Consider the following 17,095-nt stretch of genomic DNA (forward strand, 5'->3'; position numbering starts at 1 on the left):
ACCAACTCTGCAGTTCCACCTCTGCTACTCACAGGGTTGATTGGACCCTTGATCTTGCCACCACCTACAAAAATTTTGCTTCCATACTCACAACCTCAGAATTCTTATCATAACCTCTTATCTTTCTTTCTCTCCCTATGGCTCTCTCCTCTTAAACCTTCCCTCTGTCTTCCTGATGACCTCCAATCCCTCCATCCCATCACCCCTAATCTGGCTATACCTCCCCTTTTCCAATCTTGGCTCCCTTAGTGAATCGGTGCAACTCTATTCTATTCCCTACTCTTGAATCAGTTGCTTCCCTATCCTATCATTAATCATACTTTGACAAACCTCAACACTCAGTTATTCCCACCACCTACCTCCTTTGCCCTACTTCAAATGCTACTGACCAAAACTGGAGAAAATCACAAATCCTTGTGGACTAGGTTCACTATAAAATTGTACTAGTCAACTTCTCCTGAGCCTTCATTCCATCAAGGCAGGCCTCTTTATCTGCCTCCCTACACATCTATCCCTATCCAACACCTGTTTTTCCCTCAAGCTTCCCAAACCACTCTCTTCTCCATTGAGGACCTTGTCTCGTACTTTACTGAAAAAAGAAAACCAAGACCATACTTCTTCTCAATGAAACCCCTTGAAAAATCTATAAACATTTGGTGCCTCCACTTCCTCAATTGCTTTGAAACCTCTGTGACCTGTCTTCCAACTGTGTTATGTCAATTGTTCTCTCTACAAAATGATCAATGATCTTTTAATTGCCATCTCTACTGGCCTCTATTTGATCTTCATTCTTCTTGACCTCTGCTGGATTTGACACAGTTGACCACTTGCTCCTCCTGGATATTATCTCTTCTCTGAGTTATCATGACACTGCTTTCTCCTGGTTCTCCTCTTATTTCACTGCTTCTTCACAGCCTCTTTTGTTCCATCTTCAACCTTATCATCTACACTAACTGTTCAAGGTTATGTTCTGAATCCTCTTCTCTTTTGGTTCTATTTTATTCTCACTTTGTGACCCCATCAGTTACTATGCATTCAAGTATCATCTGCCTTGGTAAATGATTCCCACATCTGTTTATATATTCCTAGCCTCTCTCTCTTCACATCACCAAGTGACTGTTGGACATTTCAAAGTAGATGTCCTAGAGGCATCTCAAACTCAGTATGTCCAAAACAGAGTCCATTACCTTTCTTTCTAAACCTTTGCTTACTAATAGCATCCTCTTAACTCACAAGGGAAATACCAGCATTCCAGTCACCCAACTTCTCAACCTCTGTGTCATCCTCAACTTTTCTCTCTTGCTCATCTGGCATATCCAATCAGTTCCCAACACCTGTCATTTCTACCTTCACAACCTTCTCTCTCACATGTCTTCTTTCCACTTGCAAATCATCACCTGAGTATTAGCCCACATCACCTCTTGCCTGTACTCTTCTAATAGCCTTCTAATCAGTCTCCCTGCCTCAAGTTTCTCTCTGCTCCAATCCATCCTGTACTTAAATAACAAAGTAATTTTCTTACTATAGAACCCTGACCATATCATCTCCTGTTCATTAAACTCCATGACTCTCTATTACCTTCAGGACCAAATATAAATCCCTTTGTTTGGCATTTAAAACTTTTCATAACCTGACCTCTTCCCATCTTCCCATTATTCTTACATTCTACTTCTCTTCAGGCTCTGGGCAATTCAACCCTACTGGGCTCTTTGCTATTCTTTACACAGGATACTCCATCTTTGTACTCCATGCATGCCTTTCACTAGCTCTTCCCCATGCCTGGAATATTCTTCCTCCTAAACTCTAACTCTTATATCCCTGGCCTCCTTTAAGATTCAACCCAGAGACCACATCCTCCAGGAGGACCTACCTACTTAGCACACACACACACACACACACACACACACACACACACACACACACGCTCCTGTCAGCTTCTCTAAGGTTATCATACCATTACCCTGTATTTATTTTGAATATTTTGATTTATATATGTGTGCTCCCCCATTAAAATGTAAGCTTCTTGCAGTCAGGGACTAATTGTTTCATTTCTTTGTATCCCTAGTGCTTAGCACAGTAGTTATCACATTAAGCAAGTCTTTGATAAATGCCTGTTGATTGAGTAACTAAGTGAAGAATCCAACTATAGGAAATGAACTTGAGGAAATGTGGGATTGAATCAGCCCTTTTGCCTTTGAGGACCTTGCTCTTTTTTGCTTTTTTAGGTCGGACCGCAGTTGCTTTTCTCTCCTATTTTTCCCTTGGGACTGTTATAAATGCATCCTTTTTTGAGGAGAGCCAGGGGAAGAAAAGTTATGGAGTCTACCTGAACTCCCAAGTCGTCAGCACTGCTGTAAGACCTCAGCAATCCAATTCCTCCAAGGTTTCCGTTCTTCTGAGTTTCAAGCATATTCAGGTGGGTATGAACCACAGGTCATAGGCAATATATACATGGAAGTGGGCAGGCAGCTGAAAGATTCAATGGGATAAGATTTGTAAAGAGCTTAGTACAGTACTTCCATATAGTAGGAGCTTCACAAATGGTTCCATTTCTCCTTACCGTGGTCAGAGGAATGTTCAAAGCAGGAGGAGCACAGGATGGACATTCAGAAAGACAGGTTCTTATACACCAGAATTCTTCCTTTTTCTTTTTTTAAAATTTGTTATTTATTTATCTTAACATTCTTTTGTTTTCAAATTTTTGTGTTCCAAATTCTTTCTCTCTCTTACCTCCTCCCTCACCCAATGAGAAGGCAAGCAACATGATATCAATTATACACGTGAAATGATGTAAAATATGCTCCTATATTGGTCATATTGTGAAACAAAGCCAAAAAAGTGAGAAAATTTTACTTCAATTTGCATTCGGAGTTATCACCTCTCTCTCTGGAGGTGGGTGACATTTTTTCATTATGAATCCTTTAGGATTATCTTGGATCATTGCATTGGTCAGAGCAGTCAAATCCTTCACAAGTGATCATCATTACAACATTGCTGTTACTATGCACAAGGATCTCCTGGTTCTCACTTCACTTTGCATCAGTTCATACAAGTCTTGGCATATTTTTCTGAAACTATCCCAGTCATCATTTCTTATAGCACAATAGTACTTCATAGCAATTACATGCTACAGCTTGTTCAGCCAGTTCCCAATTGATGAGCATCCCCTTAATTTCAAATTCTTCACTACCACAAAAAGAACTGGTATAAATATCCTTGTACATACTGCATAGATCCTTTTTCTTTTTCTTTTTCTCCGATCTCTTTGGGATACTCACCTGGTAGAGGTATTATTAAGTGAATGGGTATGCCAAGTTTTGTAACCCTTTGGGCATAGTTTCAAGCTGTTTCCCAGAATGGTTGGACCAGTTCACTACTCCAATAACAATTCATTAATGTACTTATTTTCCCTCATCCCCTCCAACATTTGTCAATTCTGATAAGTGTGAGATGCTACCTCAAAGTGTTTTAATTTGCATTTCTTTAAACAATAGCACATTTTTATATAACTATAAACACCTTTGATTTCTTCTAAAAATGGCCTGTTCATGTCATTTGACTGTTTATCAATTGGAGAGTGGCCCTTATTTTTATTTGACTCAATTCTCAATATATTTGAGAAATTAGGCCTTTATCACAGAAATTTCTGTAAATTTTTTTAATATTGCTTCATTGTCTATGGTACCTTTCAGCAAAATGTAGTTTCCCTGATTATAACTTTTAATTAGTTGTATTTTTGCTTTTGCTTTGTCTGAGATCATAAATGCTACCCTTGTCTTTTTTACTTCAGCTGAGGTTGTTTCATTCTGCCCCAGCCCTTAACTTTAACACTCTGTGTGTGTCTTTCTATTTCAAGTGTGTCTCTTATAAACAACATATTATTGGATTCTGGTTTCTGCTACCTGCTCCCATTTTATGGGTGAGCTCTTCTCATTCACATTCACATTCAGTTGTGATCACTAACTGTGTATTTCCCTCTATCCCCATTTCTTCTGTGTATTCCTTCTCTCTTTTCATCTTATCCTTTCTTAGAAGTCTATTTTGCTTCTAACCATTGCCTCCCTTAATTCACCCTTCATTTAATCATTCCCCTCCCTTTTTCTTTTAGTCCCTTTCCCTATTTCCCTGTTGGGTAAGATAGATTTCTAAACACAACTGAATGTGTGTATGTATGCATGTATGTATGTATATATTCTTCCCTCTTTGAACCATTTCCAACAAGAGTAAGATTTAAGCATTGCCTGTCACTGTCCCGCATTTTCCCCTTCACTGTAAAAACTCTTCCTTGCATAACTCTTTTTTGTGAGGAAATTTTCTTCATTCTGCCTCTCCTTTTCTCCTTCTCCCAGTGTATCCCTCTTGTTTACCCTTTCTTTTTTCTTCTTTTGAGATCATTCCATCACTCCCATGCCTTCTATCTATGCTAACTCCCTTTAACCACTCTAATAACGAAAAAGTTCTTAGGAGTTATGTGAATCATCTTCCTGTGAGGAATGGGTCTTGATTCCCCTGAAAATAATCAATCAGAGACTTGTCTTAGGAAAGGCAAAAAGGAGTTTTATTGCTTTTTCATGAGAAAGGACAGACCCAGTGTCACTCAAGATACCACCAACAAGGGAGTGCAAGGGCACACAGCTCAAAACACATTTAAATAGACCCTAAGGCAGAAACCCCCACCCACCCATCCACTGACTCCTCCTCCCATTGGCTGGGACTCAGAGCTCACAGTCTAAGAGCAGGAACTTCTCCCCAAGAACAAAGGACAAAAAGGCACGAAACAGGGACCTGTTTGCTCAGCAAAAAAAAAGAAGGGGGGTGGGGAGGTATAGGGCATAGACAAGGTCGGGACAATGGGGGCGTCAAGCACAGTACAAGATATGTTACAAAGCATGCTTCTCTACAAGGTTAGCTAGTTGCAGATGTTAAAGGGAGTGTGTTTTAATAATACAAGAAACAATTAACTCTGTGAGGAAGCTTCACCTCTAAGAGATCATCTCTCACATTCTCATATAGGATTAACCTTATTTAACCTAGAGACCCTTGGGATTTCTCTTTCATGTTTACTTTTTGGGCTTCTCTTGTGTCTTGTGTATGAATGTCAAGTTTTCTATTCAACTCTGTTCTTTTCATCAGGAACTCTTGAAAGTCCTTTATTTCATTAATTTTTTTCTCTCCTAAAGGATCATACTCACTTTTGCTGAGTAGGTGATACTTGGTTGTAATCCTAACTCCTTTGCCCTCTGAATATCACATTCCAAGCCCTTCAATCCATTAAGGTAGAAGTTACTAAATCTTGCGCTATCCTGACTGTCATTCTACAATACTTGAATTGTTTCTTTCTGGCTGCTTAGACTATTTTCTCCTTGACCTGGGAGCTCTGGAATTTGGCTATGATATTCCTGGGAGTTTTCATTTTGAAATCTCTTTCAGGAGGTAATTGGTGCATTCTATCTATTTCTATTTTACCTCAGAATCTGAGGTATCAGGGCAGTACTCCTCAATAATTTCTTGAAATATGATGTCTGTGTTCTTTCTGTGGTCATAGTTTTCTAGTAATGCAAAAATTCTTAAACTTTCTTTTTTTAATCTATATTTCAAATTATTTTTGCTTCTGATGAAATATTTCACACTTTCTGCCATTTTTTTCATTCTTTTTGACTTTGTTTTATTGTTTCTTGATGTCTCGTGAAGCCATTAGCATGCCCAATTCTAATTTTTAAAGAATTATTTTCTTTATGAACTTTTGAACCTCTTTTTCCATTTGGCCGGTTCTGCTTTTTAAGGAGTATTTTTTCTTGAGTGAATTTTTGTAATACATCTTCATTTGGCCTATTCTGCTTTTTAAGAAATTGAAATGAATGTTTGTGCCTCTTTTAACATTAAGTCAATTCTGTTTTTAAAGTGTTGTTTTCTTCAATATTTTTGTGCCTCTTTTATTAAGCTGTTAATTCTCTTTTCATAATTTTCTTGCCTCACCCTTGTTTATTTTTCCTCTGCACTCTTATCTTTTTCTTTAATGCTTCCTACAATTCTTGCTAGGTTTGTGTCCAATTAGTACTTTTCTTTGAGGCTTTGGTTGCAGCTTTGGGGCTTTATTATCTTCTTCTGAGTTTGTGACTTAGTCTTCTCTACCACTGTGGTAGCTTTTTATGATCAAGTTCTTTTTTTGTTGTTTGTTTCTTCATTTTCCAGACTATTTCCTCAATTTAAATTTTATGTTAAAAGTGGGCTCTGCTCCCCTAGAATAGGGCAGATACTGTGCCAAGCATCAAGATTTCTTGTGCTGCTGTTTTCAGAACTAGCTCTAGGGATCTACAAGTTTTTAGTGCTTCCAAAGTGGGGTGATACAGGGAGAGGTGTGGTTAATGCTCTCCTTGTCTGTGCTCTGATTTTTACACAGGAAGGGCCCCTTCTCCCCTGCAGTTACAAGCATTAGGAACCCTCTTTGCCCTGGAACTGTCATCAGGGCTCCTACTCCCATATGACTGACCACAAGTGTCCCTCTCTGCTCTGGAATTGCAACCTAGAAATGAGTGTTGGCAATAGACTTGCTAATCAGTGCCAGCTGTACCCAATGCCAGCCCCTATAGTCTCCTTCTGACCAGTTGGGTGACATCCCCCCACACATCTCTTACTGTCTTGGGACCTGAGAACTCTCAAAGTTGCTGTTGCTGTAGCTGCTATTGTAGCCACCTATGTGTGACCTGTCCTGTGGACCTCATGTGCTTTCCTAGGCTAGAAAAATGTCTCGCTCTGACTTTTTGTTGGCTCTGCCCCTCCAAAATTTGACTTGAGGTATTATTTTATAATTGTTTGGAGGTGAATGTTGAGGGAGTTCAGCTGAACTGCTGCCTCTAATCCACTATCTTGGCTCTGCCTTCAAGAATATTTTTCTGTGCTCCCACATGCCAGAATTCTTGATCACTTCAGAGGAAAGGAAGATAATAAAATCTTATATACACACACTGTGTGCCAGGCACTGTACCAAGTGCTTTTATATAATATTTCATTTGATCATCACAACAACCCTGTCAGATGGATGTTGTTATTATCCTCATGTTTATAGCTGAGGAAACTGAGACTGAGAGAGATTAAGTGATTTGTCCAGAGTAATACATGTAGTAAGTGCCTGAGGCTGAATTTGAACTTAGGTCTTCCTGACTCCAGGCCCAGCACTCTATCCACTGTGCCACCTAGTTGCCTAGTTCAGGATTACTATTGATGTATTAGGTCAAGTGCAGGATTATAGAACCATTTAGTTTCCTCCTTCTCAGTTATTCTGTTTGGCCTTCATTGTCCATTTGCTGTAAAACTTAAGTGTAGAAAACATTTTTATCATCAGAATTATAACTAGGGAAAGGGCATAGACACTTTCTCCTTAGGTCCAAAGCATTTCAGAAACATCAGAGTTTAAAAAATAGTTAGTTAAGAAAAATGAGTAAAAATAAAATGCTACCAGATGGCACACATTCTGTTAAATTCTTCCCTCATTTGAAGAATGCTCACCATTTGAGGATAATTTTCAGGCCACATGTTCAGGCTCAAAAATTTCTACTTAAGGGTCTTCTGGTGTCCATCTTTCTTAGAATAATGAGTGTTTCTGATCATAAGCTTCTATCATCATGTCATTCCCTATACTTTAGTACTAAACCTAATCTTACTGTCTTAATCTGCAACATGACCTTAATCTGTAACATGACTTCCAATTTCTCTACACTTCAGTCCATGACCCCTGCTCTGGCTTCACTTTCTTGTTTTCTTCCCCTCATATTCAGTTAACCAGTTCGCCTCGACACTACTCTCTACTTTGTCCTTTTTCCCTTGTCCTATAATCACTCATATCTTTCCAAATCTTATTCCTATATTACTCTCTCCATTCCTACTCAAATGTTGCTCAAAGGCAATTCTTTTACTCTTCCCTGATTGATTCTCTATTTTTACATACTTCTATATGTACATACGTGTCTTCTCCAACTAGACGATAAACACCTCAAGACAGGAACTATTTCACTTTTATATTTGTATTTCTAGAATCTAGCACAGAACTAGAACAGAAGATGCTTCTGTTCTAGAAGGTGCTTAATAAATGCTTACTGATTGAGTGATTGATTGGGACAAGTAAATGATCATAGTGACAACATAACCAACTTTCACAATCATTACAAAAAAGAGTACCATAGTCTACCTGCCAAGACAAACTCTAGAACTGTATGAATACAATGACAATACTCTTTTCATACAAATAAAGTCCAATCTAAACAATTGGAGAAATATTAATTGCTCATGGGTAGACAGAGCCAATATAATAAGAATGACAATTCGATGTAAATTAATGTACTCATTCAGTGTCATACCAATCAAATGACCAACAAATTATATTATAGAGCTAGAAAAATAATAACAGGTTGTTGTTGTATTTGTCCTTTGTTTTTGAAGAAGATTATGACATCAAGATGATGACATGACTTTGCAGTTGACTTTGATTAGAGTGAGGGAGGGCTAAGCAAGGTCACCAACCTCACTTTCTTCTCCTGAGCCATCTGGATCTGGTGGCCTGATATTCATCTGGAGATGGCCCAGAATGCAATGTGAGACCCTGACCCTTTCAGGCTGAAGTCCTGAATACACCCATTCCATGAATTGCCTTCTTTAAGTAGTTGCTCAAGGAGTGGCAACTTTAATCAAAAAAAAAAATCAAACTGGAAAGAGAAGACCTTCAGGGTTCCTGAGTAAAAGAGAAACAATTACTATTTAGTATTTAAATCCACTCTGTGCTAGGTGGGTGGGGAAGTGTTGTACTGTCTATGAGCTCCAGAGGCAATTGGGTTTGAGGCTTAATCTTTTGACCTAGAGATGTTGCCACTAAACCCAGAGGAAAAAATGCAGCTTTTGCAGTGCAATGAAGAAGGAGGAGGAGGAGAAGAGAGAGAAGGAGGAAGGGGAGGAGGAGGAGTGGGAGGAGGAGCTGCTACTCTCTCATAGGTTGTGTTTGTCCTTCATTCTTGAAGAGGACCATGACATCAAGATGATGACATCACTTGACTTTGATTTGAGTGAGAGAGGGCTGTGCAAGGTCACCAGCCTCACTTTCTTCTCCTGAGCCATCTGTGTCCAGCAGCCTGATATTCATGAGGATGACTGGAGATGGCCCAGGATGCAATGGGAAACCCTGGCCCTTTCAGGCTAAGGCTTTATCACATTCTCACTTTGAGTGAGATACACCCATTCAATGAATAGAATTCTTCAAGTAGTTACTCAAGGGGTGGTCTCTTTAATAAAAAAAAAAATCAAACTGACAGGAAAACTTCAGGGTTCCTGGGTAAAACAGAAGCGATTAATATTTAGTATTGACCAATGAATTATATTATAGAGCTGGAAAAAATGCTAACAAAATTTATCTGGAAGAATAAAAGGTCAAGAATATTAAGGGAATCAATGAAAAAAAAATGTGAAGGAAGGTGATTTAGCGATACCAGATCTCAAAGTGTTGTACAAGTAGGAATCATCAAAACAATCTGGTACTGAATAAGAAATGAGTGGTGGATCAGTGGAGTAGATTAAATATGTAATATATAATAGTGAATAACCATAGTAATCAAGTGTTTGATAAACCCAAAGATGCAAGCTTTGGGGACAAGAACTCATTATTTGACAAAAATGCTAGAAAAACTGGAAAACTGTTTGGCAGAAATCAGGAATAGACCAATATCTCATACCACAAAACAAGATAAATCAAAATTGTTACATGAGTTAGACATAAAGGGCGATATCAGAAGCAAATTAGGGTAGCATGAAATCATTTACCTAAGAGATAGAGAGCATTACAAAATACAAAATGGATAATTTTTGTTACATTAAATTTAAAAAGGTTTGCACAAATAAAATCAATGCAGCCAAGATTAGAAGGAAATCAAAAAACTGGGGAAAGGAAGGAATTTTACAGCAAGTTCCTCTGATAAAGGTCTCATTTCTCAAATATATAGAGAGCAGAGTCATATTTATAAGAAAGTCTTTCCCCAGTTGATAAACAGCCAAAGAATATGAATAGACAGTTTTCAGATGAAGAAGTCAAAGCTATGTGTAGTCATCTAAAAATGCTGTAAATCACTATTGATTAGAGAATGTAAATTAAAACAACCCTGAGGTATCACCTCACACCTATCAGATTGGCTAATAGGAAAGAAAAGAAAAATGACAAATGTTGAAGCAAATGTGGAAAAACTGGAACAACAATGCAATGTTGGTAGAGTTGTGAACTGATCTAACCATTCTGGAGAGCAAATGGGAAAATTTCTGCATACCCTGAACCAGCACTAGCACTACTTGGTCTGTATACCAAAGAGATTTTTTTAAAAAGAAAAGGACCTATGGATACAAAAATACTTAGAGCAACTCTTTTTGTGGTGGCAAAAAAAATTGCAAATTGAAGAGATGTCCATCAGGAGGGGAATGGCTGAACAATTTGCTCAGTGTTCATTGCAATGGAATACTATTGTGCTTTGAGAAATGATGAGAAGAAATAACCTGTAAAGACATGAATTGATGCAAAGTGAAGTGAGTAGAACCAGGAGAAACAAATATACATCACCACAATATTGTATAATAATCAACTATGAATGACTTAACTATTCTTAACAATACAATGATCTAAGATAATTTTGAAGGACACATGATAAAAAATGTTATCCACCTCCAGAGAAAGAACTGATGAAGCCTGAAAGCAGATCAAAGCATACTTTCGTTTAGCTTTATTTTTCTTGGGGATTCTTTTGGTCTGTTTTCTTTCACAATTGGACTAAAATGGAAATATGTTTTGCATGACTGTATATGCATAACCTCTATCAAATTGCTTGCCTGTTCAATAAGGATAGAGAAAGGGGAGTGAGGGAGAGAATTTGGAACTCAAAAGTTTTAGAAAGCAAATGTTAAAAAAATTTTACATATAATTGCTAAAAACAAAATACTTAGAAAAAGAAAAATATGATAACATAACATAAAGAATGAATCACAGAGGGTTTATGTGGTCATTGCTCCATTAAAGTGATAGGGGGAGCATGGCATAGTGAAGAGAATACTGGGTTTAGAGACAAGAAAGGCTCAGATATAACTGTGTGACCAAAACACCTCTTTCTGCCAAAGGAAACAACCTGGGATTTATCTATGAAGTCAGAGATGAACTTTGTCTGGGAAAGGAGCTTCCCATACTAATGAAATCATAATATCCCAAGATGAAATCATGTTATTAAATGCCTGTTATTAAATACTTTATTTGTATAAAGCACAGAATGAAATTAGAAACAGGAATAATAAAGTGTGTCTTCTAAAGATATTATATTTGAAGCCTCACAGATACCATAAGGATGTAGGGGACGAAAAATGAATTCTCTGTTGTCTCTAAAGTACACCTTGAATGGACCAGACTGGGATCTTTCTGTTAATACCAAGCAAATTCTCCCAAAGGCTCATGTCTTCATCTATCCCTGTACATCCTGCACACATATATCCTTCACACATGCTTCACCATACCTTAATAAATAATAATTGTAGTTGCTTTAAGGTTTGCAGAGTACTTAACAAATACGGTTTCATTTTATCAATCTTCCTGACCTAATGTTGGCCAAAACAATTCATCCTCTAATGGTCAAGTGGCTAATGGTGAGTTTTTCCCAATGGAGCCATTTTGGTACTCCCACAATAGACACACAATCTCCCAAGGAGCCCATATTCAAAATTTAAAAAAAAAAAAAAAACTTACTTGGACCTCATGATCTTTCTTCTGCGTATTTGTTATTCCACACCCTGATGAAGGATGAGAAAAGGACTCTGGTGGAAGAAGCAGGCAATAAGAAACCAAAAATTAGAAATCAATCAAAATCTATTATACACTGCTAAGGGGAGCTATCTCATTCACCCCATCCCAGGTCCCCACATGTCAAGTAGTAAAAGAGTTCAAACCAATATTTGTTGTTATTAAAAGGTTAAAAACCTACTTTGCTGACCAAGTGGGCCAGGAACTATGCACAAACTTGGTTCAATGCTTATAAGACTTTATCAAGAGATTTTTTGAAACACACCATATGAAATAAGCCATATGCCAACACCCACAATGAATCTAAGATCTCCTTGATGTGGGTAGTCCTTTCAACAATGGAAATAAACTTTCAATTCCTGGCCATGCTGTATGATTCTCATCTGTGTCCTCTCATAAACTTACTATAGAGGCTCCATCCAATAACTTATTAAACTTCCTCATGTTCTCTTCACATAGTGTGGATATCAGTGTCCTTCACTACTGCTTTGTTACTGGTTCATTGTTTCTTCCATTTACCATATGGAGCCCATACTCAAAAGGTTTTTTTAACTTGATTGGACCCACCAGAGCTCATGCTCCTCTTTCTGCATATTTATTATCCACAGTCAACTCTACACCTGATAAGATATGAGAGAAGAATTCTAGTGGAAGAACCATACAATAAGTAATCAAAAATTAGAAATCAAACAAAACTAGTGATACATAGCTAAGACCAAGCTGTCCCACTCACCCAATCCCATTTCCCATAAGACAAGTAGCAAAAGACTTCATATCAATGATGATGATGGTGGTGGTGGTGGTGGTGATGACAATGATGGAGGAGGAGGAAAAGGAAGAGATGACCAAAAGGACCAAGGACTACACATAAAGTTGGTTCAAGGTTGATAGATTCAAATCAGCTTCTTTTAATGTCATATGGCATCTTGAAAATATTTGTCAAATCAGAATCAATGAAGTGAAATCATCTCACTCTGTTCTAGAAAAAGAAGGCCGAAGAAACACCTCTCTGCGTCTACTGGAAAGCGCTGAAAGAGGAGGGAGGTAGCTGGTCTGAAGATGGCTGCAAACTCCACAATTTCAGTGAAACACACACCAGATGCAACTGCAACCACACGTCTACCTTTGCTGTCCTGATGGCTCTTAACTCACAGGTGTGTATATCATGCCCATTCAAACTAAAGCCTCCCAATAAATTTGCTGGAGGCAGAATCATGGACTCTTAGGAAAAGTCCATGGAGAGTGAGGTCATGCATGGGTTCTTTTCCTCTGTTGCCAGGTAACCCTCAGATAAAACTATTTCTAACAAGTGAAAAATGTCCATGTTTCTTAAGTGAAGGTGATGCCATGGGTTTCCTAAATAATTTATGCCAACCTCAATCATTCCCACTGTGTGTTTAACCAAACTGAATTTCCCAGTCTGCGTATTATTTTCTCCTGTCTTCCTAGATTAAGGATGGCTGATCACTATCCTCTGTGTATTTTGATTCAGTCAACAAGTCTTTATTAAGTACCAGTCTCTATTCTAATTGCTGAAGATACAAGGACAAACATGAAACACTCCCTCCTTTTAAGGAATTTATATTCATTCTACTGGGAGAATGTAAATGTCCTTTCTCTACTTCCTGTAAAAATTATTAAATTACTCCTCTGTCTTCTTTTTTCCAGGCTGAAGCATAAAATTTCAATCACTTTTCTCTAGATCTTATTTTCCAAACATCCCATTTTTTCAAAGGTTTCACCCCAGTTCTCTTTTTCAAACAAAACCAGGCATTCTTAACCTGCTATAGAGGACAGGTTTTGTGGGTCCATGAACTTGGATGAGGAAAAAAAACACATCATTATTTTCTGCCCTCTAATTAAAATTTAGCATTTCTTTCCATCATGAACGCAGGCAATAAATCACCATTCTGAAAAGGGGTTCATAGACTTCACCAGACTGCCAAAGGGCTTCATGATACACAAAAAAGTTAAGAATCTCTGCTCTAAACTTGTTACAGACATGGCTACTGGCCAGCTCACCTTATTTACTCATTCTTGAGTTCTTCAAGGATCTGACATCAACTATGGAAATCATAAAATCAATCTTAGAACTACATGGAACCTTAGGGATACTATAGTCCAACCTCCTCATTATACAGGTGAGGAAACTGAGACCTGAGGAGGTTCAGTGACTCAGCCAAATTCATACATGTAGTAAGTATCAGAGGGTGAATTTGAACCCAGATCTTCTGACACTAGATCGAATGCTCTTTTCATCATGCTGCACCAATGAAGATTATAACTCCTTTATACCTTAACGGATAGCCTTTGTTAGTTGCTGTGATGGAAAAGATTCATTACCTAGTTACTAAACATGGGTTGTACTATCTTCCTTTAGTAAGACTAGTACTTAGACAACAGGAAAAAATGGTCTATTGCTGAGTCACTGCAAAGCCTTTCTGACATAACACAGACTTCCAGATATTTCCTGTTGTTGTAGTTGTATCTAGTTAAAACTGTTCTTGGAGCAAACTCTGTTGAACTGGAAGAAGAGTTCAGTAGTTCAAAGCAGGGCCATAGGATCAGTCAGCATTTATGAAGTACTTACTGTGTGCTACTGTTAGAAGTGCTGGAGATACAAAGAAAGGGGGTGAGGGGGAAATTAGTCACTGCTCTCAAAGATGTCACAGTGCAGGGCGTGAAAAGGGTATTTGCTCCTCCATAAAGTCTCACAAGCAAAATGAGAAGAGTAGCCTTGTGGCAGAAATGCCACACTCACACACACACACACACACACACACACACACACACACACACACACACACACACACACACACACACACACACACACACACACACACACACACACACACACACCAGGAAGGAAACACACATCAATGTTGGTATCCTAGGTCAAAGTCCCATTTGCCCCACTCTAGTTAAAATTCTGCTAGCAAGGACCTCAAGACTCCAGGATCATCTCCTAGAATCATAGAAACTTAGAGTCAAATGAGACCATCTGATTGTAGTCCTACCTACACTTCTGAAAGAATCCCATCAACAACGTTGCCAGCAAATGTTCATCAAACTCTTACTTAAACATCGCTAGTGCAATCTGGATATAGGTTATTCAATCAATCAGTCAATCACATCAAGATGCATTGATTAAGTCCCAGTCACTGTGCTCCAAATAAAATATCTCTTGCCTTCAGGAACTTTACATTTTAACATATAAAAGACACATACAAATCATGGGCAATTGGAGGAGGGGGAGGCATTGGCAGGTGCACAAAGTTCTATTTGAGCTGAGTCTTAAAACAAATTAGGGAAATCAAAAAGAAGGAGTGGGATGAAGGCATGAAGTGAGTGGGGAGAGACAGCCAGTGCCAAGGACCAAAGATGAGCCAATCCAAGAACATGTTTGGCTGGAGTGTGGAGTGATGTGTAATAAGGCTAGAAAGAGAGGATGGAGTCAGATTATGAAGAGCATTGACTTCTTATGGTAGGCAGATGTCACTGCTAACGCACTAGGAAAATCACTTAAACAGCCATGTGGAAGACAGATTGAAGTGGAGAAAACTGAGTCAGACAGTCCAGTTAGAAGGCCAATGCAATCATCCAGGCAGATTTTGAGGAATTGAATGACAGCTGGGAGGTGGAGAAAGAAAGGTGGATGTTACCAGTCAGTAAGGTCAAAATGACAGATTTGGGTTGAAAGAGGAGGAGTCAAGGATGACACCAATGTTGTAAACCTAGGGAGCTGGAAGGTGGTTCTCTCAAAAATAATATTGAAACTCAGAAGAGAGGTGAATTTGAAGGAAATATAATGAGTTCTGTTTTGGACATCTTGAGTTTGAGATACCTAAAGGATATCCAATTCAAGAAGCCCCATACATGACTGGGTATGCAGGATTGCGGCTCAGGGGAAACTAGGGCTGGATATACAGATCTGGGAGTCATCTGTATAGATATGACAGGTCACCATGTAATAGTGTAGAGACAGAAGAGAAAGGGATCCAAGACAGAGCCTTGGGGGCAACCATGATTAGAGACATGACATGGGTGATGATATGGCAGAGGAGAATGAGAAGCAATAGGCCAACGCACCAGAGGGGAACTAAAAGTAAACACTATCATGACAACTTAGAGAGGGAAGAGTCTATAACAGAGGATGCTCAGCTGTGTCAAATGCTGTAAAAAGGTTAAGAAGGATCAATATTATACAAAGGCCAACAGATTTAGCAACTAAATCACTTTGGAGAAGGCCATCTCATTTGATTCATGAGGTCCAAAGTTAGATTGCAGGGGCTTTAGAAGAGATTGAAAGGAGAGGAAGTAAAGAATAACTATAGGCGACTTTTTCAAGGAGTATGACTCAGAAAAGGAGGGATGGTGAGATATGTTAAGGATATTTTTAAGGATGAAGAAAACTTGGGCTATTGCTTCCATCTAGGCAGTTGGACTGGGACCAGAACCAGGTGTAGATGGGAATAGAGATGATAGGGTCAGAAGTATATGAGATTGAATTGACAAGACTTAGTGAGGCTTGGTTATCAAGAGCAAAGGAAAGAGAAGACTCTCTTAGTCATTAAAGGTCTTCAGAGTCCAGATGACTACTTCTCAGTCATGTTGTATTGGAAATTCTCATTTTAAAGATGATGAAACCAAAGTTCAGCAAAGTTAATAACTTGTTGATAGTCATACAGCTCATAAGTGACTAAGCCACAATCCAAATTCAGGCATGCAAGTCGATGGACTTTTCCTTTCCCTTACACCAAAGTCAAGTAAAGCCAACAAGTACTTATTAAGTATTTATCATGAGATGGGCACAATGCCTCTCCAGTTCCAAAACCAAAGAATTTCTCCTTTGTTGGGCCATAGGCGGAGGACAGTGTGCTGACAGTGATCACTTACGTGGGGCTGAGCCTCTCCCTGCTGTGTCTCTTTCTGGCTGCCCTCACCTTCCTCCTGTGCCGAGCCATCCAGGGCACCAGCACCTCCCTTCACCTACAGCTCTCGCTTTGCCTCTTCCTGGCCGATCTCATCTTCCTCACAGGAATTAAACAAACCAAGAATCAGGTATTAATGGCACCCCAAAATATTGGTCCCTGACTGCGCCCATTCCAGATACACATGCCCGGAAATGGGAGCAGCTAGTAGATGTTGGAATTCTTGTTACCTGTGACATTGCAATGTCCCATTCTCTCTTTTATTTTTTCCAATGGCTCTGGACCCTGAGGGAGGGTATTGTGTAAGGGAGATTCTTCAAGGGCTTCCTTCCAGGCCCAAAAGCTCTTCTAATGC

General features: G+C 38.8%; 1 protein-coding gene across 1 annotated transcript in view; it reads left to right on the forward strand.

Annotated features, from left to right (window-relative positions):
- Positions 1-17,095, forward strand: part of LOC140499981 (adhesion G protein-coupled receptor E3-like) — a 70,895-nt gene that overhangs the window by 41,637 nt on the left and 12,163 nt on the right. Inside the window, exons 12-14 of the mRNA XM_072602088.1 lie at positions 2,226-2,416; positions 12,793-12,963; positions 16,673-16,870. Of these exons, the coding sequence (XP_072458189.1) occupies positions 2,226-2,416; positions 12,793-12,963; positions 16,673-16,870 (560 nt within the window). The remainder of the gene's footprint in view (positions 1-2,225; positions 2,417-12,792; positions 12,964-16,672; positions 16,871-17,095) is intronic.

Source organism: Notamacropus eugenii, chromosome 4, assembly GCF_028372415.1.
Source record: "Notamacropus eugenii isolate mMacEug1 chromosome 4, mMacEug1.pri_v2, whole genome shotgun sequence".
In the NCBI taxonomy this organism is placed as follows: domain Eukaryota; kingdom Metazoa; phylum Chordata; class Mammalia; order Diprotodontia; family Macropodidae; genus Notamacropus; species Notamacropus eugenii.